The sequence below is a fragment of the Hemiscyllium ocellatum genome, chromosome 7 (genome assembly GCF_020745735.1).
Source record: "Hemiscyllium ocellatum isolate sHemOce1 chromosome 7, sHemOce1.pat.X.cur, whole genome shotgun sequence".
Classification (NCBI taxonomy): Eukaryota; Metazoa; Chordata; class Chondrichthyes; order Orectolobiformes; family Hemiscylliidae; genus Hemiscyllium; species Hemiscyllium ocellatum.
In genome coordinates this window covers 90,566,171-90,587,445 of record NC_083407.1, presented here as the reverse complement: position 1 = coordinate 90,587,445, position 21,275 = coordinate 90,566,171, and the positions used below count along the sequence as shown (strand labels likewise).

The following is a 21,275-nucleotide window of genomic DNA, read 5'->3' as shown; positions in this document are numbered from 1 at the left end:
GGTACATGGATGGGATAAGTATGGAGTGATATGGACCAAACACAGGCCAATGGAACTAGTTTAATTGTGAAAACTGGGCGGCATGACAAGTTGGGTCAAAGAGTCTGTCTCTATGCTGTTCACCTCGATGACCCGAGAGAAAATATGTGAAAGAATAGAATGTTCTTTCACATGAAAAGAACAAAAGTAAATTGGATATGTGCAAGCAATAAAGCATTAGAAATACCTGAAAGGAACATTCTACCTTTGGGATACTGCTCTGGTGTGCGAGGTATAAGGAAAGAAATGTAAGCAAGTTGATATCACTCACTGCTCTGGAGTCTGAGGAGGACGACTGGAGACAAGACTTCGGCATTCATCTGGTGCCGCTGAGGCCTGAGCTTTATCAGTGCTTAATCCTCCTTCAACTCTGCAAATCGACCAAACTCAAAATTACCACACACAAATACAAACTGAGGGGCACAATGTATTTGGACGTTCAAAACCTATTCAGCACAATGTCACACAAAAGGTTACAACACAAAATCAGGGCTCATGGGGCCGGAAGCAATATATCAGCATGGATCACGGATCGATGGATACCATACAGATACACGTGCCACGAGCAGATTACTAGGTTGAAATCGTGGGGTACCACAAGGATCTCTGCTTGAGAAATTTATTGAGTTTTGTTTTGAGGTTGCCACTAACAGTTCAGTAAGGAGGAACCAATGAATGTCATAGAAATAACTAATTTTGTTTGGTTTATTATTTCACTGTACTTAGGTACATGTGAAAACGTTTTGTTGTGTGTGTTGTACAGGCAGATCATACCATACAAAGACACAAAGATCGTAGGGTGATTGAACAGAGTGAGGAACACAAAGTAACGGCTGCAAGGAAGGTGTAGAAAAAGTGAGATCAACATTAGATTTGAAATTTGAAATGGCCATTCAGAAATCTGACAGCAGCAGGGAAGAACCTGTTGGTTTATGTGTTTAAGCTTTTGCATCTTTTGAGAATGTGCTAATCAAGAGGTTAGACAAATATTAGGGGTCATGGAATTGAAGGTAATATGTTAGCACTAATTGAGGTTTGGTTAAGTTAGAACAAATGGATAATATTTGAATGGCAAGTTTTAGTTAGGAACCAGAAGAATTAGTGCTTGTGTTTCAAGCCATTGACAATCTTTTTCAATGAATTTAATAAGAAAATTGAACTAGAGTTTCTGCTGAGTTGCATAATACAACTTGTGAATGGACTCAAATGCACAGTTCTGTGAACAGCCAAGGGATACCAATAGGAGAATAGGTAAAGGCTGCTTCTTATATAGTATCTAATATGCAATTACATTATTATGATGCCAATAATCAAGCACAAAGTAAAATTTGTAAAGTAATGGGTAATATTCTACTTCACTAATACTCATGATAATAAGACCAGAAGACATAGGAGCAGAAATTAGGCCATTCAGCCCATTGAGTCTCCTCTGCTATTCAGGTGGCTGATAAAGGTGCAGTGCTCTGAAAGTTAGCGCTTCCAAATAAACCTGTTGGACTATAACCTGGTGTTGTGTGATTTTTAACTTTGTCCACGCCAGCCCAACACCGGCTACTCCACATGCTGATTTTAATGGGACAGAGTAGCACTAGAAGAACTCCCTGGGAATTATGAAGTGCAATGATAATGTAACTCAGTTATACATGCAATGTCACTGTACTGATGCACAACACCTCTTCTGCTTCTCTCTCACAAAAGCAAGATGTAGTAAGAATTTGTTTAATTTGCCTCTTTAAAATATAATTGCATGATTGGTTAAAGAAGCACACAGTCATAAAAATATCAATCAAACTGAAGCTGTAACTATCACATACCTTTTGCTGACTGACACTTTCTTTTCTTCAGTTTCTTCAGGTTTCTTGCCTGGTGTTACCTTGTCTGCACTATCAAGGAGAGCACTTAGTGCCACCCTTCTAAAAACATTCCCATGGGCCTCTTTGATGAATTGAACAAGTTGACGAATGTCACAATATAGCCCCTAACAAACAAAAAAAATCACATAACTGCTGTTTGTATCGACGTATTAAAGATTAATGAATGCTAAAATGAGTTGATTGCACTTACTCTTTTGCCTTTTAAGTGCACTCTTGAAATTAAAGTCACTAAACCCCTGCAACAATCTCCCAGAGCTGGGCTGTTTTAACTATACTTGCATTTTGCCTCATGTTCTAATGATGATAGTTAGCAATCCCCTTCTGCTGGAAGTAATTCTTCATCTAACATGCAGCATTATTGTGTTCTATGGACAACAAATAAAAAGCAAATAGTAGATGCTAAAAGTGAGGCATAAAATTGTGAGTTAAGTAATGAGTGGCAATGACTGGACCCTAAATGATAATAGCACATGCTGCTGTTCTGATGGTAGATACAGCTGCTAAAGAGTGGCAATGGTAGAGGAAATGCATATTTGTGGTTGTGATGAGAATCAAGCTTTGTCTTACATGACGTCAAACTCCTCGAAATTTGTTGCAGCTGAACCAATTCTAGCAAGTGGAGAGTATTCCATCACATAAGACATAGAACAATACAGCGCAGAACAGGCCCTTCAGCTCTTAAAGTTGTACTGACCTGTGTACTATTCTCAGCTCGTTCCCCCTACACTATCCCATCATCATCCATGTGCTTATCCAAGGATTGTTTAAATCTCCCTAATTTGGCTGAGTTAACTACATTGGAAGGTAGGGTATTCCATGCCCTTGCCACTCTCTGAGTAAAGAATCTGCCTCTGACATCTGTCTAAAATCTATCACCCCTCAATTTGTAGCTATGCCCCCTCGTACAAGCTGACGTCATCATCCACTGTCTACCCTACCTAATTCTCTGATCATCTTTATGTCTCTATCAAATCCCCTCTTAGCCTTCTTCTTTCCAATGAGAACAAACCCAAGTCTCTCAACATTACCTCATAATACCTTCCCTCCAGACCAGGCAACATCCTGGTAAATTCCTCTGTGCCTTTTCCAATGCTTCCACATACTTCCCGAAATATGGCTACTAGAACTCTACACAATACTCCAAGTGTGGCTGCACCATAATATTGTGGCTCCAGAACTCAATCCCTCTACCAATGAAACCTAACACACCGAATGCCTTCTTAACAGCACTATCAACCTGGGTGGCAACTTTCAGGGATCTATGTACATGGATTCCAAGATCCCTCTGCACTTCTTGAACAAGGCACAATATCTGTAATCTTCCAGTCCTCTGGTACTAAACATGTCGACAATGATGACTCAAATATCAAAGCCAAAGCCACTGCTATCTCCTCCCTAGCTTCCCAGAGAATCTTCGGATAAATCTCATCCGGCCCAGGGGACTTGAATACTTTCACTCCTTCTAGAATTGATAACCCTGTTCATAACTAACCTCGATCCTTTTTAGTCTAATATCTCAAACTTCATTCTTCTCCTCTAAAATATTCTCCTTTTCCTGAGTGAAAACCGATGAGAAATGCTCATTTAGCTCGTGGATCTCTACAGGATCCACATTCACCTTCCCACTTCTGCCTTTGACTGGCCCAATTCCTACCATAATCATCCTCTTATTCCTCACATACCTATAGAAAGCTTTAGGGTTCTCCTTTATTCAATTTGCTAAAGACTGCTCGTGTCCTCTCTTTGCTCTTCTTAACTCTTTCTTTAAATCCTTCCGAGCTAATCTGTAACTCTCCATCGCCTCATCTGAACCATGTTGCCTCATCAACATGTAAGCCTCCTTCTTCTGCTTAACAAGAGATGCAATTTCTGTAGTAAACCACGGTTCCCTTACCTTATCACTTCCTCCCTGCCTGACAGGGACATACATATCAAGAATACGCAATATCTGTTCCTTCAACTAGCTCCACATTTCCATTGTCTGCATCCCTTACATTTTATTACCCCATTCTACGCATCCTAATTCTTGCCTAATCGCATTATAATTGCCCTTTCCCCATCGATTACTCTTGACCTGTGGCATGTACTTTTCCCTTTCCATCTGAATTATAGTCACTCTCTCCAAAATGCTCACTTACAACTAAATCAAACACCTGGCCTGGTTCATTACCAAGTACCAGATCCAGTGTGGCCTCCCCTCTTGTCGGCTCTTCGACATACTGTGTCAGGAAACCCTCCTGTACACATTGGACAAAAACTAGTCCATCCGACGTACTAGAGCTATAATATTTCCAATCAATGTTGGGGAAGTTAAAGTCCCCCACAATGACCATCCTGTTCCTTTCGCTCCTACCCAGAATAATTTTGCCAATCCTCTCCTCCACCTCCCTAGAACTCTGCGGAGGCCTAAGAAAAACTCCTAGCAGTGTGACCTCTCCTCTCCTGTTTCTAACCTCAGCCCACACTGCCTCAGTAGACGAGTCCTCGTCAAAAGTTCTTTCAGCCACCATTATACTATCCTTGACTAACAAGGCCACACCTCCCCCTCTTTTACCACCTTGCGTGTTCTTAATGAAAGATCGAAACCCTGGAACCTGCAACATCCATTCCTCACCCTGCTCTATCCATTCTCTGAAATGGCCACAACATTTAAGTCCCAGGTACCTACCAATGCTGCGAGCTCACCTACCTTATTTCAGATACTTCTGACATTGAACTAGACACACTTCAAAGCAGCTTGCTGTCAGCCAGCACATTCCTGTGAGCCTGAATCCTGTCCCTGTCCTCCCTACTCTCATCCTCCTGTGCTCTGCAACTTCACCTCAGGTTCCCATGCCCCTGCTGAGCTAGTTTAAACCCACTCGAATAGTGCCAGCAAATTTCCCACCCAGGGTATTAGTACCCCTCTGATTAAAATGAAGACTGTCCTGTATGTACATGTCCCACCTTCCCGAGAATGAGCCCCAATTATCCAAGTATCTGAAACCCTCCCTCCTGCACCATCCTTGCAGGCACGTGTTCAGCTGATATCTCTCCCTATTCCTTGCCTCGCTATCACGTAGCCCGGGCAACAAACCAGAGATAACAACTCTGTTTGTTCTAGCTCTCAGCTTCCACCCTAGCTCCCTGAAATCCTGCCTTACATTCTTATCCCTCTTTCTATCTATGTTATTGGTACCTACATGGACCACGACTTGGGGCTGGTCACCCTCTCCCTTCAGGACCTCAAAGGTATGATCCGAGACACTACGGACCCTGGCACCTGGGAGGCAATACACCAACCGTGAGTTTGGTTCGTTCCCAACAAAAGTCACACTCCTGACTTTTGCCTTGCTCATTATCTGTAAAGTTTAGGGAGTCAGGAAGTGCATTAAGTACTGCCAGATTCCTAACCTCTGATGTGGCTAGTCTAGTTTCATTTCTGATTAATGGTAATCCCAAAACATTGATAGTGGAGGAGTCAGTGATGGCAAGGGGTAGTGGATAAATACTTTTTTCTTGGAGATGGTCATCATGTGGCACAAATGTTGCTTGCCACTTGTCAGCTCAATTCTGGATATTATCCAGGTCCTACTGCATTTAAACATTGTGACTGCTTTAGTATCTGAGGAGATGGAAATAGTATTGAACATTGTACAATCTTCAGTGAACATCCCCATTTCTGAATTTGAGGGAAGTTCAGTGATGAAGTAGTTGAAGATGGTTGGGCCTAGGACACTACGCTGAAGGACCGCTCCAGAGGTGTCTGAGAGTTGAAATGACTGATTTCCAACAATTATGACCACCTTTTTATGTGCCAGTTATAATTTGAGCCCACGGAGGACTTTCTATTGATTCCAATTGATTCTAGTTTTTATGAGGCTCCTTGAATCCTTACCTGGTCAATTGTGAAACTGATGTCAAGGGCAGTCGCTCTCAACTCATCTCTGGAATTTAGCTCCTTTGTTCATTATTGAACCAATACTCGGCAATGATGTCAGGGGCTGAGAGTATTAACTTGCCAAGTGGATCTGTCCTGCTTTTCATGTATAGGACATATTTGAATAATTCTCCACATAGTCTGGTAGATGCCAACTTGGCTAAAGGTGGAGTCAGGTCTGGAGTACATACCTTCAGCACTTTTGTTACAATACTGTCAGGGCTCAGAGCCTTTGCAGTATCTAGTACCTTCAGCTGCTTCCTGGAGTGAATCAAATGGCTGAAAATTGATATCTGTGATACTGAGGACATACAGAGAAGGACCTGTTATGGATCATCTGCTTGGAACTTCTCGCTGAAGACTTATCTTTTGCACAGAAATGTTGGGAACCACCTCATTGAGGAGTGGCATAATTGTGTAGTCTCCATCTCCACTGAGTTGTTAATTGTCCATCACTATTCATGGCTGGATGTGGCCAGACTGCAGAGAGCTTAGTTCTTGTGGAGTGGCAGTGGCACAGTGGTAATGCCCTTGCACTACTATTCCAGAATCCCAGACTAATGTGTTAGGGACATGGTTTCGAATCCCATCTTGCCAGATGGTGAAATTCATGTTCAGTGGCAATCTGGTATTAAAGGTTTAATGTGATCATGAAACCATTGTTGTACATTGTAAGCAAAACGCCAACTGGTTCACTAATAACCTATATGGAAGGAAATTCTTACCTGATCGAACATATATGGAAGAAAATCCTCATCTGATCTAACCAATATGTGACTCCAGGCCCACAACAAAGTGGCTTATACTCAACTGCCAATTACGGTTGGACAATAAATGCTGACCTAACAATGCCCGCAATTCATGAATTTCCCAAGAATTCTGATCTGGTTGTGGAATGGTTTTACCCTGCCTTCCAGTAGCTGGACATGCTGCCTGGCACACAGTAATCCTGTGCTGTAGCTTCACCATCCGGGTACTTGATGTTTAGATACATCTGGTATTGGGGGAGAAAGTGACGTCTGCAGATGCTGGAGATCAGAGCTGAAAATGTGTTGCTGGAAAAGCGCAGAACGTCAGGCAGCATCCAAGGAACAGGAAATTCGACGTTTCGGGCATAAGTCCTTCATCAGGGTTTATGCCCAAAACGTCAAACATCTGGTATTGGTCCTTACATGTGATCTGGCACTTTTCAAAGAACCAGAGTTAATCCAAGATTTAATGGTAATGGTAATGGATATCCTGGGACATGATTTTGCAGTACGATACTACTGCTGTTGATGGTTCATAGCATCTCACAGATGTCTAGTTTTGAGTTGCTAGATCTTTTCTTTATTCTGTAACAGGCTGAGGGTGTCTCTGGCTAGGCCGCATTTATTGCCCTTTCCTAATTTGCCCAGAGGGCAGTTGAGAGTCAACCACATTGCTGTGTGTCTGGAGTCACATGTAGGCCAGTCCAGGTAAGGATGGCAGACTTCTTACCTCAAGGACATTAGTGAACCAGATGTTTTTTTTCCCAACAATTGGCAATGGATTTATAGTGGTCACTTGATTCTTAATTACAGATATCTATTGAATTCAAATTCCATCATTTGCCATGGTGGGATTTGAACCCAGGTCCTAAGAACATTACCTGGATCTCTGGATTAACGGTCCAGTGATAATGCCACTAGGCCATTGCCTCCCCATGCTCAGTGATAGTGTCATGCAACACAATGGAAGATATGCTCAATGTGAAATAAACAGGCAGGAGGCTAGAAGAACACAGCAGAGCAGGCAGCATCAGGAGGTGGAGAAGTAGACATTTTGTTGTAACCCTTCTTCAGGACTCCTGAAATCCTGAAGAATGGTTACACCCGAAGCATTGATATTTCCACCTCCTGATGCTGCCTGACCTGCTGAGTTCTTCCAACCACCTGCCTGTCTATTTTGGATTCCAGCATCTGCAGTTTTTTTTGTGTCTAACTATGCTCAATGTGAAGACAGGACTTTGACTTCACGGGGATTGTACAATGATTACGCATACTGTACTGTCAAGCTCAGTTTAATGCAGCTTGGTGAGAATGAGGGTAACCATGTTTTCCCTTTCATTGGTTCCCTCACCACCTTTGTCCTTCGGGACTGAACCTGCTCAGAACTTGGTCAATCATGGTGACACTTCTGGTGAAGGACTTTGAATCCTCTCACCCAAAGTATCACCCTTGATATTTCCTCCAAGTGGTCCTCAACACAGAAGAGCACTGATTCATTATTCGAGTAGGAGGCAGTATGTAGTATTCAGCCTTGGTCATGATCAACCTGATGCCATGAGGCTTCATGGCATATGTTAGCTGTTTGAAAAGGACAATAACTTTCCTTTTCTAAAGTTCTCTAGTTAACCAGATGAGTTTTTACTCCAATTGTATTCATTGGGCTTTTAATTCCAAATTTTTATTGAATTTAAATTCCATTCAAACCCAGGTCCCCAGAACATTTCCTGGATCTCTGGATTACAAGTCCATCGCCAATGCCATTTCACAAGGCCTCCCCCAAATTACTTATAACACCACAAAGTCTGACCACACAAAAGCTTATATTAGAAATGAACAGTTCTAACATATGTTAACAGTAATTTCCCAATCATAGACATTTTCAACACAAAATCAGAATTAATATTTTCATTGTTTAAGTGCTACAAGGACTTTATGGGCTAGGCTGGCATTTGCAGTGAATCTGCCCAGGTGGCATTTTGTTGGGCTCATTAGCCCGCATGCAGTGAAGGTCTGCTGGAAGTATAGAGAGATGGAGAGCAGTCATATCATAATGCCAATCAGCATTTGCCAGCAGTTTCATTTGGACCATTCGGTAACGTCTTCACAATTTTACACAGTTGAACATATGTTGAGCAGCATGATATTCCAACTCCTGCAGTGCATTAAAAACACCAATGTTATTTAAAAAGATAACTAACTGCTTCTTGTTTAGTTGTTGGAAGCTTTCTTCTAGCTCTTGCTTTGCTTCTATAAGTGCCTGGGACTTCTTGTAGTTGTTTAAAGTTACATGTGTCAACCAGAGTGGTGCGATAAGTGTTAAAGTTTTCTTTAAATTTATTTACCAAGAGTCATTTACATGACCTAATTGCTTCAGGACATGGATTCCCTACCAGTGATTGTATTTGGAAAAGAGCATGCCTTAGAATGTGAACAGCAACAGGTTAGGGGCAAGCCACATACTACATTTTGTGAACTGCCCTAGCATCCTATCATCTTTACATTTGCTGGAGGGTAACCAGCAAATCCCATTACAAATGCAAAAGAGATAGAATCTATGAAGGAAAGGTAGGATGCAATCATCCTCAATGGTTACAGTTCTGCCACTAGCCATGGTGAAAACATACAGGCTCCTACATCCTTCTTCAATTAAATCCTGTGCATCAGGTTGTGTGGCGTAAAGGGTTAACTGCACTTCTACTCTAATAATTGCTCCTGAGTATGTGTGCAATGACATCAATCATATGGAGCTGTATCCCTAATGTGTTATACAAGTGTCAGTCCTATACAGTAATTCCCTATTTACGGTTAAAACAGTTAACTTTATCTCTACTTCATTGCCATGAACAAAAAGTGACAATATATTCAGTCATCATCATGAATTTCAGTTTAAAGCTGTTTGCTACAAACACTTGTGTATTCTACCTGAACTAAAGAACATTTCTCCATGCTTTTCTCCCACACTCAATGCCTCAGTTTTCTGAAGTTTTGTCCCTGCCCTCAATGCATTTTCTATCTCCCATGACTCGTCTCCATACTCCTGTCCTCAGTTCTACACTTTATAGCCTCTGGTGCCCACTTCCATTCTGGCTCCCATTCTGAACCTGTATTGCAGATCTTATTGGGATTGTATTATAGACCCCCAATAGTCAGAGGGAAATTGAGAAACAAATTTGTAAGGAGATCTCAGTCATCTGCAAGAATAATAGGGTGGTTATGGTAGGGAATTTTAACTTTTCAAACATATCCTGGGACTGGGATAGTGTTAAGGGTATAGATAGAGAAGAATTTGTTAAGTGTGTACAAGAAAATTTTCTGATTAAGTATGTGAATGTACCTATTAGAGAAGACACCAAACCTGACCTACTTTTGGGAAATAAGGCAGGGCAGGTGACTGAGGTGTCAGTGAGGGAGCATTTTGGGGCCAACAACCATAATTCAATTAGTTTTAAAATAGTGATGAAAAAGGACAGATCAGATTTAAAAGTTGAAATTCTAAACTGAAGGCTAATTTTGACGGTATTAGGCAAGAACTTTCAAAAGCTGATTGGGGCAGATGTTCATGGGTAAAGTATATTCCTGTTAGGGTGAAAGGAAAGGCTGGTAGGCATAGGGAATTCTGGATAACTAGAGATGTTGAGGGTTTGGTTAAGAAAAAGAAGGAAGCATATATCAGGTATAGACAGGATAGATCAACCGAATCCTTAGAAGGGTATAAAGGCAGTAGGAGTATACTTAAGAGGGAAATCTGGAGGGCAAACATGAGACATGAGATAGCTTTAGCAAATAGGGTTAAGGAGAATCCAAAGGATTTTTATAAGTACATTAAGGTAACTAGGGAGAGAATAGGGCCCCTCAAAGATCAGCAAGGCAGCCTTTGTATGGAGCCACAAGAGATGGGGCAGATACTAAATTAGTATTTTGCATCAGTATTTACTGTGGAGAAGGACATGGTAGATATAGAATGTAGGGAAATAGATGGCGACATCTTGAAAAATGTCCACATTACAGAGGAGTAAGTGCATTTGCCTTGAAACGCATAAAAGTGGATAAATCCCCAGGACCTGATCAGGTGTGCCTTCGAACTCAGTGGGAATCTAGGAAAGTGATTGCTGGGCTCTTTGCTAAGATATTTGTATTATCGATAGTCACACGTGAAGTGCCGGAAGACTGGAGGTTTAAGAAAGCTGGTAAGGACAAGTCGGGGAACTATAGACTGGGGAGCCTGACATCGGTAGTGGGCAAGTTGTTGGAGGAAATCCTGAGGGACAGGGTGTAAATGTATTAGGAAAGGCAAGGACTGATTTGGGATAGTCAACATGTGGGAAATCATGTCTCACAAACCTGATTGAGTTTTTTGAAGAAGTAACAGAGAGGATTGATGAGGAATGAGCGATAGACATGATCTATATGAACTTCAGTAAGGCGTTTGACAAAATTCCCCATGGAAGACTGCTTAGCAAGGTTAGATCTCATGGTATACAAGGAAAACTACCCATTTGGATACAGAACTGGCTCAAAGGTAGAAGCCAGAGGGTAGTGGTGGAGGGTTATTTTTCAGACTGGAGGCCTGTGACCAGTGGAGTACCACAAGGATCGGTGCTGGGTTCAATGCTTTTCATCATTTATAAAAATGATTTGGATGTGAGCATAAGAGGTATAGTTAGTAAGTTTGCAGCTGACACCAAAATTGGAGGTGTAGTGGACAGCGAAGAAGATTACCTCAGATCTTGATCAGATGGGTCAATGGGCTGAGAAGTGGCAGATGGAGTTTAATTCAGATAAATGTGAGATGCTGCATTTTGGGAAAGCAAATCTTAGTTGGACTTATACACTTAATGGCAAGGTCCTAGGAGTGTTGCTGAACAAAGAAACCTTGGAGTGCAGGTTCATAGCTCCTTGACGTGGAGTCACAGGTAGATAGGATAGTGAAGGCGGTGTTTGGTATGCTTTCTTTTATTGGTCAAAGTATTGAGTACAGGAGTTGGGAGGTCATATTGCGGCTGTACAGGATGTTGATTTGGTCACTTTTGGAATATTGCGTGCAATTCTGGTCTCCTTCCTATCGGAAGGATATTGTGAAACTTGAAAGGGTTCAGAAAATATTTACAAGGATGTTGCTAGGGTTGGAGGATTTGAGCTATAAGGAGAAGTTGAATAGGCTGGGGCTGTTTCCCCTGGAGTGTCAGAGGCTGAGGGGTGACCTTGTAGAGGTTATAAAATCATGAGGGGCATGGATAGGATAAGTAGACAAAGTCTTTTCCCTGGGGTGGTGGAGTCCAGAACCAAAGGGCATAGGTTTAGGGTGAAAGGGGAAAGATATAAGAGAGACCTAATGGGCAACTTTTTCACATAGACGGTGACGCATGTATGGAATGAGCTGCCAGAGGATGTGGCGGAGGCTGGTACAATTGCAACATTTAAAAGGAATTTGGATGGGTATATGAATAGGAAGGGTTTGGAGAGATATGGGCCGGGTGCTCTCAAGTGGGACTAGATTGGGTTGGAATATCTGATCAGTGTGGATGAGTTGGACCGAAGGGTCTGTTTCCGTGCTGTACATCTCTATGACTCTATGACCTGGGCTCAACCCACTGGCAGATGTTGATTATTGCAGGCAGTTCTGACCTCACTGTCTAACTTCTGCCACTAGATGGAGTCTGGTCAATTAAAATTACATGAGGTAAATTTGATATGAATGTTATTTTATTGCAGTAACATATTTATTTAATACTTTTAAATTGATTTTGCTTTAAAGGTTATTTTAGTTATAAATGTAGGCATTTAGGAATGTACAGCTTAATATTTTCATGATTTGGAGGTGCTGGTGTTGGACAGGGATGTACACAGTTAAAAATCTCACAACACCAGGTTATAGTCCAACAGGTTTAATTGGAAGCACTAGCTTTCGGAACGATGCTCCTTCATTAGGTGGTTGTGGAGTATAAGACAAAGAATTTATAGCAAAAGTTTACAGTGTGATGTAACTGAAATTATATATATTGAAATAAAACCTGGACTGTTTGCTAAGTCTCATCTTTTAGAATGACCATTTTGGTTTCAATTCTTTCCTATGTAAATCCCAGAATATTTTAAAAATTTACATTCTGAAGTGAACTTTAACGATAGGTGCCATGTCAGCTCAGATAATGCATTGAAGGTGTGAAGTAAAAGTCTGTCTGTGCCCCAGTGTTCAGACTGATTCTATCTGTAAATCCTTTTTTTTAGAAATAGAATCAGTACACACCGACCCTCCAAAGGGTTACCCCAGCTAGACCCATTCTCTTATTTTTCGACATTTCCCCTGACTAGTGCACCTAACACTATAGGCAATCCACCTAACCTGCACATCTTTGGATTGTGGGAGGAAACCGGAGCACCCTGAGGAAACGAAACACACACACACACACACACACACACACACGTGGAGAATGTGCAAACCCCACCCAGAGAGAGACTGGAATTGAACTGGGTCCCGAGCACTGCGAGGCTGCCCTGCTAACCACTGAGCCACCATGCTGCCTCTTTCAAAGGGATCACAGCTGACTGTGATCAGCTTACTCCATATGACTGCCTCTGGCCCATATCCTTTAATATCTTTGTTTATCTATCTCAAATTTAAAACTAACAATTGATCTAGCACCCACAACTGCTTGTGGAAGAGAGTTCCAAATATGAACTACCCTTTCTGTGTAGTAGTGCTTCCTCTCATCTCTCCTGAATGGTTTGACCTTAATTCTCAGAAAATGGCCCCTAGTTCTAGAATCATCAACCAGTGGAAATCGTTTAGCTTTATCCACCCTGTATTTTCTTTTAATATCTTTATGACTTTGATCAGAACTCCCCTTCACTGTCTAACTTCTAGTAAAAAACAGGTTTATTTTGAATGATCTCTCCTCATAACTTAACCCCTGATATCCAGGTATCATTCTTTTGAACATATATTGTAATCCCTCCAAGGCCAATAGATCATTCCTAAGGTGTGGTGCCCAGGTCTACTCAAAGTATTCTGAATAGGGTCTAACCAGCGTTTTGTATAGCTGTGCAGCATAACTTCTGCATCCTTGTACTCCAATCTTCTAGATATAAAGGACAACATTCCATTAGCTTTCTTCATTATTTTCTGCACACACTTGTGACATTTTAAATATGCCAATGCCATGCAAAATCGAGGCAAGTGTTAGAGTGCTGTGCAATCCATTTGTGTGATGTGGCGGCCATGGTTGAATAATTCAGTTTGTATAATCTTAGAGATGTAGGTATGGGGTTAGCTGCAATGCTAACTGTGTGGGAGTAATGTGAATGTCAGGCGTGAGTCCTGATTAATGGAGGGAGTGATAGGAGTGTGGTAATTTGAACAGTAGTTAAGGCAGTTGGTAAATTAAGGGAATAGAAGATGCATGCACAGATCTCTTGACTCCTGAGACCACTGAACATCTTCCTGCCACTGCATTCAGATCCTTGGGGTTCACTCCTGGTGTTGATCTTCACGGAATCTGCTACCATTGTGGTTCGATGAATGTACTAAAAAAAACTCCAACACTTCACACCTCCCTCGCCTAGAACCACAGCACAAAGTCAAAAGGCCATGGAGCTCACACTCTCACATGTTGTGCCATTGTGGGGTCCTTCCCAGGTCAGACTCACTTCATTTCCAGGTCAAATTGCCTGCATCTGCTCTAGCTACACAGCACATCACCAATCTTTAGAGGGTATTGATTAACTGGGAAGAGGGGCACACCAGTTTTAAATGATGTTTGCTGCTCTCAATATTGGCCCCTTCTCAGGCAGTTGTAAGTGATTGGATGCGAAAATCATTAGAAGCAGTAGCCTGAATGAAGTTGATATACATCCTACTCTGCAGTCAATAGGCATGGCTAATTGTGCCTTGTGATCCGCAAGTCTATTTTCAGGGGATGGCTGAATTTAGACCCTTTGATTCCAGATAAACCATGGAAACGTTGAAAGTCAGTTATTTATTCAGTTTCTAACCAGACGTTTCCCATAGAAACAGATTAGCACTACTGCCTCAGAGCACCAGGGTCCGGGGGCTGATTCCAAACTCAGCTGACTGTCTGTGTGGAGTTTGCACATTCTCCACATGTCTACATGGGTTTCCACTGGGTCCTCCAGTTTCCTCCTGCAGTCCAAAGTTGGGCAAGTTCGGTGGGTCTGCCTTGGTAAGAGCCCCATTGGGTTTACAAGGATTGGGTGAGGTGTGGGTCTGAGTGGGATACTGTTCACAGGGCCTGTGCAGACCCAATGGGCCAAATGGCCTCTTTCTGTACTGCAGGGATTCTAGGATTATAAAAGGTCATACCATGAAGACATTATCAAATTCAACTAAATGGTATCCAGAAGAGATTCTTACCAGATTCTCAGCACTGTGTAATTCATGTGTAGTGGATGCACATCGTGTGATCAGAGGCTTGAACATGCAGCTCACTATTATTGCTTCCATACTTCGTGCAGCTGATTTACTATCCCCAGTGGTAAAATTATTTCCAAATCCAGCCTTGTCTAAATATATGGAAAATACAAATCAATATTATACTTACTAAGGTGCATGTTTACATCCATGTGTTTTTTTAACCAATTCTTTGTTCAGCCATCTTTAACCCTCATAGATTGCTCTCATTCATTTTCACTGCTCTGCAAATTGCTTATATATTATGTGCCTACACATTAATTCATATGATATTTTGCAAGTAATAGTTGCTACTTGCGTGAAGTTCCTACTATGTGTGTATAGTCAACCTTTAAATGTAATTTTTACATAACCGTTGTTGAATTGCATTTGCTACTAATTGAAACTATATCTTAACCATTGAAGTTTCACTTCCATCTTTTTAACACATACTTAATTTTTAACAAATAAAAATTAGGATGAGGAGCACAGTAGTGGTTTGGGTAAAATCGAGTACAGCATTTCAGGAAGGAGCAGCAGGCAATAAAACAGTAAATAAAAAGGTAAGTTTAAAGACATGATATCTGAATGCATTCACAACATTGTTTTAGGTCAGGGACGCAGAATCAGAGTTAAAAAAGTCATGACCTTGTACTGTGTGGCAAACAGTGAGAGAAACGAGGGCCTTTACAAAGAGACAGAGAGAAAGATAGGGATAGACAGAGGGAGGGAGGGGGGGAGAGAGAGAGAGAGAGAGACAGAGAGAGAGACAGAGACAGAGAGACAGATAGGAGGGAAGGCACTTCCAACTTGAGACACACTATCACCAACTATGGAAACTTTACAAGAATACTTTTTTTAGAACAATATTTCGAGGCAGAAGGTAGGAAAAAAGCTATTTTAGAACTAGTGTTATATAATGACAGAGGTAATAATGAATCTTGTAAGGAAAGAATCCTCTGTGCAAAAGTGATCATAATATTATGAATCTAATTCTAATGTGTATATGGCTCAAGTGTGAAACTACAGTCTTGTACAGAAACTACAGAACCACAGCAACGAGCACCCAAGCTACAAATCTTCGCACAAACCTTGAACAGTCTTAAGTTTAAAAAAAAATTTTGCAGAAAGAAATGAGCCGCCTGTGGGAGATTAGATCAGGAGCTTAGATTAAAAGATTTAAGTAGATAAGAAGTGCAAACAATTTAATGAAAGTATTTATAATTCTCAATAGACATGCTAGACATGCATTATTTCTGAAGGAATAAACCTCCACAAGAAATGTGATCTAACTGGGGCTAACCACAGTATCAGATTCCAGCATTGCTAAAACGATTAGAAAACCCAAGGATTGGGAGGACTTTTGAAAATAGCAAGTAATGGCCAATACATTAGCAGAAAGGGAGAAAATAGAATGAGAGTAGACTAGCAAAAATATAAAAATAATATTACATATTTTAAGAACTTCTGCAAGTCTGCAAGAAGAATTTCTTGCTCCATCATTCAATATGAGCATAGCTGAGTTTTGACATCAGCACCACTTTCCTGTCCTATCTCTTGATTTCCTTAGGCTCCCGAAGTCTAATGATTTTGGTTTTAAATCCATCCAATGACTGAATATCCATAAAATTTTTGTTCTCAATTGAAATTGGTAGCAATACCTGCAGTTCCCTGACAGATAAAGCCCCTTTTTAACAGCTTTTTAGAATAAAGTGGACATCTCGTATTTTGAATGGAAAAACGTAAACTAGGAAAATCATTTTTGAAAAACAAGACAATTTTCCCAATGCAAACAGCTAAATAAACTCCATTTATTGAATTCAACTTCAAGAAGTTCTTAAAGCCAAAACAACTTTGAACAACTTCAACACAGCATCTCTGAACAAGGCTTTGCAATCATCAGCCAACCCATGCAACTTTTTTTGTGTTACGTTCACCTCCTTTACGCATGAAGAAAGGAATAAGTAAGATGTACTTACCTGTGGTAGGCCTCCCGATTGGAGCCACCAATTTTCCTGTTTCAAAGAGGCTGGGGCGCCTAAAGTGGACGTTGCAACCCCCAGCTGATCGGATCTGAATACCTAGTGCTATTAAAGATAAATTTTTGGAAAATAAATGGCTGTTAAAGAAACTAAAAAATGAACATGAGGAGAGGACATCCACATCTTGGGGATTTCTCAAAAAATATTCCAGTGAGATTTTTAACAACAGACAGGAAGCTTTAGATCCTTCATGCAAACTGTTGAGTTTTATGGAAGGTTAGGACCACTTGGTTTGGCATTACATGTGAGTTCACGCTCTCTTTAACAGGAAAAATGGTAGCTGCAATTTTTAGGAAGAAAACATTATTTAATCAGTCTTTCGGATGTAGAGATTGATTTAAAATTCAGTGGGAAGGGGTGCAGAAGAATTGTGGTTTCAAGTGTCAATCTCCAAGTTTACAGAATCTATCCTCACATTTCTCTTTTAGTCTTCCAAAATGCAGTGGGTTAGTGACATACTGGGCGTTTTTGTTTTGTGAATCCTCACGCAATGACTTTCCCATGTCAATGATGCTAACAGGTAAAAATAAAAGGAAAGCTGGGTACTTTTCAATTTTAGAGGGGTGAATTAATGGACAACTCACCCTATACTACTCATACGGATGTGCTACTAATCAAGTATAGAGCATGGAGAACTTTGAGAGGAAAAAAAACAATGAAATGGGAAAGAAGTACTGATTTTACTGTGTTGTAATACAATCCAACTGAAAGTCAGATAGATACAAGTAGCTATCTTGTAAATATTTGTATATAATCAAGAACTACTGATTATATACTTGATGACTGCCAGATAAGAAACATTCAATAGGAAAAAGTTGCTGTACTTACTGTCAGTAACTGGTTCCATGCAAAACCCTAGTAACGCATGTAAGAAGTCGACTACATTGTTCAAGGAATCCTTGTTCACATACTCCCGCAGAGTTTGACGAAACTGTACTTTGCTAAGTTTGTACAATTTAGTAAGACAGTTCTGTGCCTAAAATAATCAATACATTTTAAAAATAAACAATGCTTAGTATTAGCTAATAGTATTGTTGAACAAATTGTATAAAATTGTTGCTAGCATCAGCTATGTTTCAATGAAAAGTTAACAAAGCAACAATATTTCAGTCAGGTCAGTCCAAAGAGAGAAACAGAGACAATGTTTGAGGTCAATGGCCTTCCATCAATTCTGATGAAGGGGATTGACTGGAATCATTGGGCAGAATCTCATTGGAGTGTTTGGGATCTCGGTTGCCAGCTAGAGAACCAGAGAGAGACTTGCGTTGTCACTTATAGGGAATGTCAGCCAAACCACATGCCAACCAGACACTAGCAAAACCAGAAATGGACCTTTGCCGGGAATTCCGGCCCTGGAGCGGAAATCTCACCCATCGAGAGCTGCTGGCCAATTAGAGGCTGAACATTATAGCACTAAGTGGAGCCAGCAAGGCTGCCTAGTAAAAACCCTGTAGACCCAGGGCTGGAGAGGACACAGCACAAAGTGATGTCGGGGAGAGCTTCTCAGATTGGAGCTTGTATGGGCCAGAGCTGTGGCTCCCAAGAGGCAACCCCTGCTTGGTGTCCAGTTTCTCAATTAAGCACTGTGTTTGATTGAGATTCGCATCCCCACCTCACGGTGATAGGCTATCCGTAGAGCAGCAGGCAAGCATCCCACACATAGCTTATAGCTAGGTAAATCTTATGACAATGTGGTGAGGCCCTGAAGTGGATCCCAACTGGCAGCAGGGACAGACGGTTGACCATGGCACTTCATTCTGGCAGAGGGGAGACAGGTGGCGAAATTCAGACATGGTATCATCCAGGTTAATTCAATACCCTTCCTGCCTCCAATAGTCCCATCTCCAGGAGTAGAAGATTCTGAGCATTAACTCTGTCTCTCACCATGGATGCTACCTGACCTGCTGAGCTTTGCCAGCAATTTTTGCCCTGATTTCACATTTTCAGCATCTGCAGCATTTTGCCCTTCTATATCATACTATGGTTTGGGTTAAGTCAACCGATTGTAAGGCCATACACTTGGTACAGTACAGCCACCAGATTGTAATTTTATACCATTCAAGATGCATTGTCTTAATTTTCAGTTCAATCTTGGCAGTGGATCACCTTTCATTAAGATCAGTGATGCTTAAGACATGGTAGGCCCTTTAAGATGCTCATTATTTGAACTGAATAATCTCCAATTTAGGGAGGCCAGAATACGACTGAATTCTAACTTAGTGAGAATGGAGGGAAATGTAGCCTGTACCATGGGATGTTTATCCTGGGGCAAATTGAATAATTAGCAGTCATAAAAAAAGATTAAGACGTCTTTGCTCGCTGAAGGTGCCTCAGCACTTCCTGCATGTCATTTCGTTTTCACCTTTACAACATTTCTAATGATCATGTCCCTCTTTATGAATGGAAGCCACTTACTTGAAGGCGGAGGCGATCTCCTGACAGCCCACGGTGGCCCTCACCACAACCATATGCGCATCCCAGTGACTTCACTATTTTGATCAGCATTGTTAAAGTAAGTTTATGAATGTTGCCTGCGGTATCTTCATCCTGTTGAATCATAAGTGCATTTTAAATATAAAGGCAAAAAAAAACAAGGCGGGACAGAGGAATGGCCTTCTGCTCCTTGCTACCTTTTACATCTGGGAAGGGAAAGCACAGGGGCCACACAGTAACAGAAATTTTGTAATCTCGGACAAAAATTTGCCCATCCCCAGCGGAAGCGGCTCTGGAGAGAAAATCCATCCAGTTAGCAAGCAAGTACTGGGAGAGGTGGTCCATGGATGTTATTTTCAACTGGCCATCATTTCAAGCTCCTTCAGTGGTCATTTAATAGGCTCTTAAGGACCTCAATCCACCATCACTCTGGCTCCCCAGAGGACAGGAAACGGTGGCTTGTTTCTTTACTGGAAGACCACGATGATTTGTCTGACCAGTGAGGAGCAGTGACCAACCGTGCTAGTTGACCCCAAATCCTCTCTCCTCAGGACCCCCACCCTGCAAGCAGCAAAAGGAAATTCTATCTTTTCACAGCTGGACCTCTCAAGTAGGCCATGACCAGTAAACTTTAGGATGCAGAGGCTGGCCAATGTCAAGTCCTGTGGTGGGATGGGATACTTGCCCTCACTTGTCTTTGAGTTATCTCACTGGTATGACTCTGGTCTATCCATCTCACATTTCCCCTCACACTTGGAACAATTGGACCACAAGTAAAAATGCCGGATTTTCTGAATAATTTAGTATTACTTCATTATAAGAGTTAAAACAATTCAAACAATTTTAACCACTTGAGACTTCTCCTTTTCCCCACTCCCTCTTTGAGGTAATGGCTTACTCGACGATATGGTTCTTCAACTGCCTCATGCCAATGGGTTTTTTTTAACATTTATGTAATTTAAGGAATTTAACGACATGCAGTTTGAAATAAAATGCTCAAAGTTTTTGCAAAATCTGTATCACAGAGTTATGAATTAGAAGCGATACAAAAAATTGGGGCAGGTCATTTGCCACTTTATCCTTTTAATTAAATAGCACAGAGCAACTCCATCAGTGGACCACTACTTTACAAGATGAAAGGTGTGTGAGCTTCAATAATCCCTTGAGAAATGCCGTTCGGAGCTCTTTGCCTCTGGTAGGGTCACCCATGGTGGCAAGGATAGCTGGAGGACTGTGTTACAAAATGCACACAATGGGCAGAATAAATGAAGGGAGACTGTGAGACTTCCCAACTGTGGAAAGTCAAAGAAAGCTGAATCAGAAAATTGATAGTTGTCTCTATAGGATTGGTACTGCATGGCTGCTTCACAACCTATTATTATCGCAGCATGGGACAACCGGTAAATTCACAACCTGATTGACAGCTTCAAGTGAGTATGAAGAGTTGAGCTGTCATGGATGATTAGATTACCCACAGTGTTGAAACCGGCCCTTTGGCCCAACCGACCCTCCGAAGAGTAACCCACCCCTCCCTCTGACTAATGCTCCTAACAAATATGGACAACTTACCAAGGCCAGTTCACCTGATCTGCACATCTTTGGACTGTGGGAGGAAACCAGAGCAAACCCACGCAGACACAGGGAGAATGTGCAAGCTCCACACAGACAGGCTGGAATCGAACCTGGGACTCTGAAGCTGTGAGGCAGCAGTGCTAACCACTGAGCCACCGTGCTGCTATGAGCTACAACGTTGGTCTTCATGAGGGATTCATCACTTACATTAGAAATTTGCTTTCAGAAGAAATTAAGCAGTTG

The 21,275-nt window shown here is 41.5% G+C and overlaps 1 protein-coding gene across 1 annotated transcript in view; it reads right to left on the bottom strand.

The window, feature by feature from the left end:
• The window catches only part of LOC132817546 (protein unc-80 homolog), a 270,588-nt gene that overhangs the window by 164,319 nt on the left and 84,994 nt on the right, over window positions 1-21,275 (bottom strand). Inside the window, exons 14-18 of the mRNA XM_060828048.1 lie at window positions 19,443-19,574; window positions 17,856-18,003; window positions 14,950-15,098; window positions 1,854-2,017; window positions 311-409 (exon numbers count right to left, since the gene is read on the bottom strand). Coding sequence (XP_060684031.1) covers window positions 311-409; window positions 1,854-2,017; window positions 14,950-15,098; window positions 17,856-18,003; window positions 19,443-19,574 — 692 coding nt within the window. The remainder of the gene's footprint in view (window positions 1-310; window positions 410-1,853; window positions 2,018-14,949; window positions 15,099-17,855; window positions 18,004-19,442; window positions 19,575-21,275) is intronic.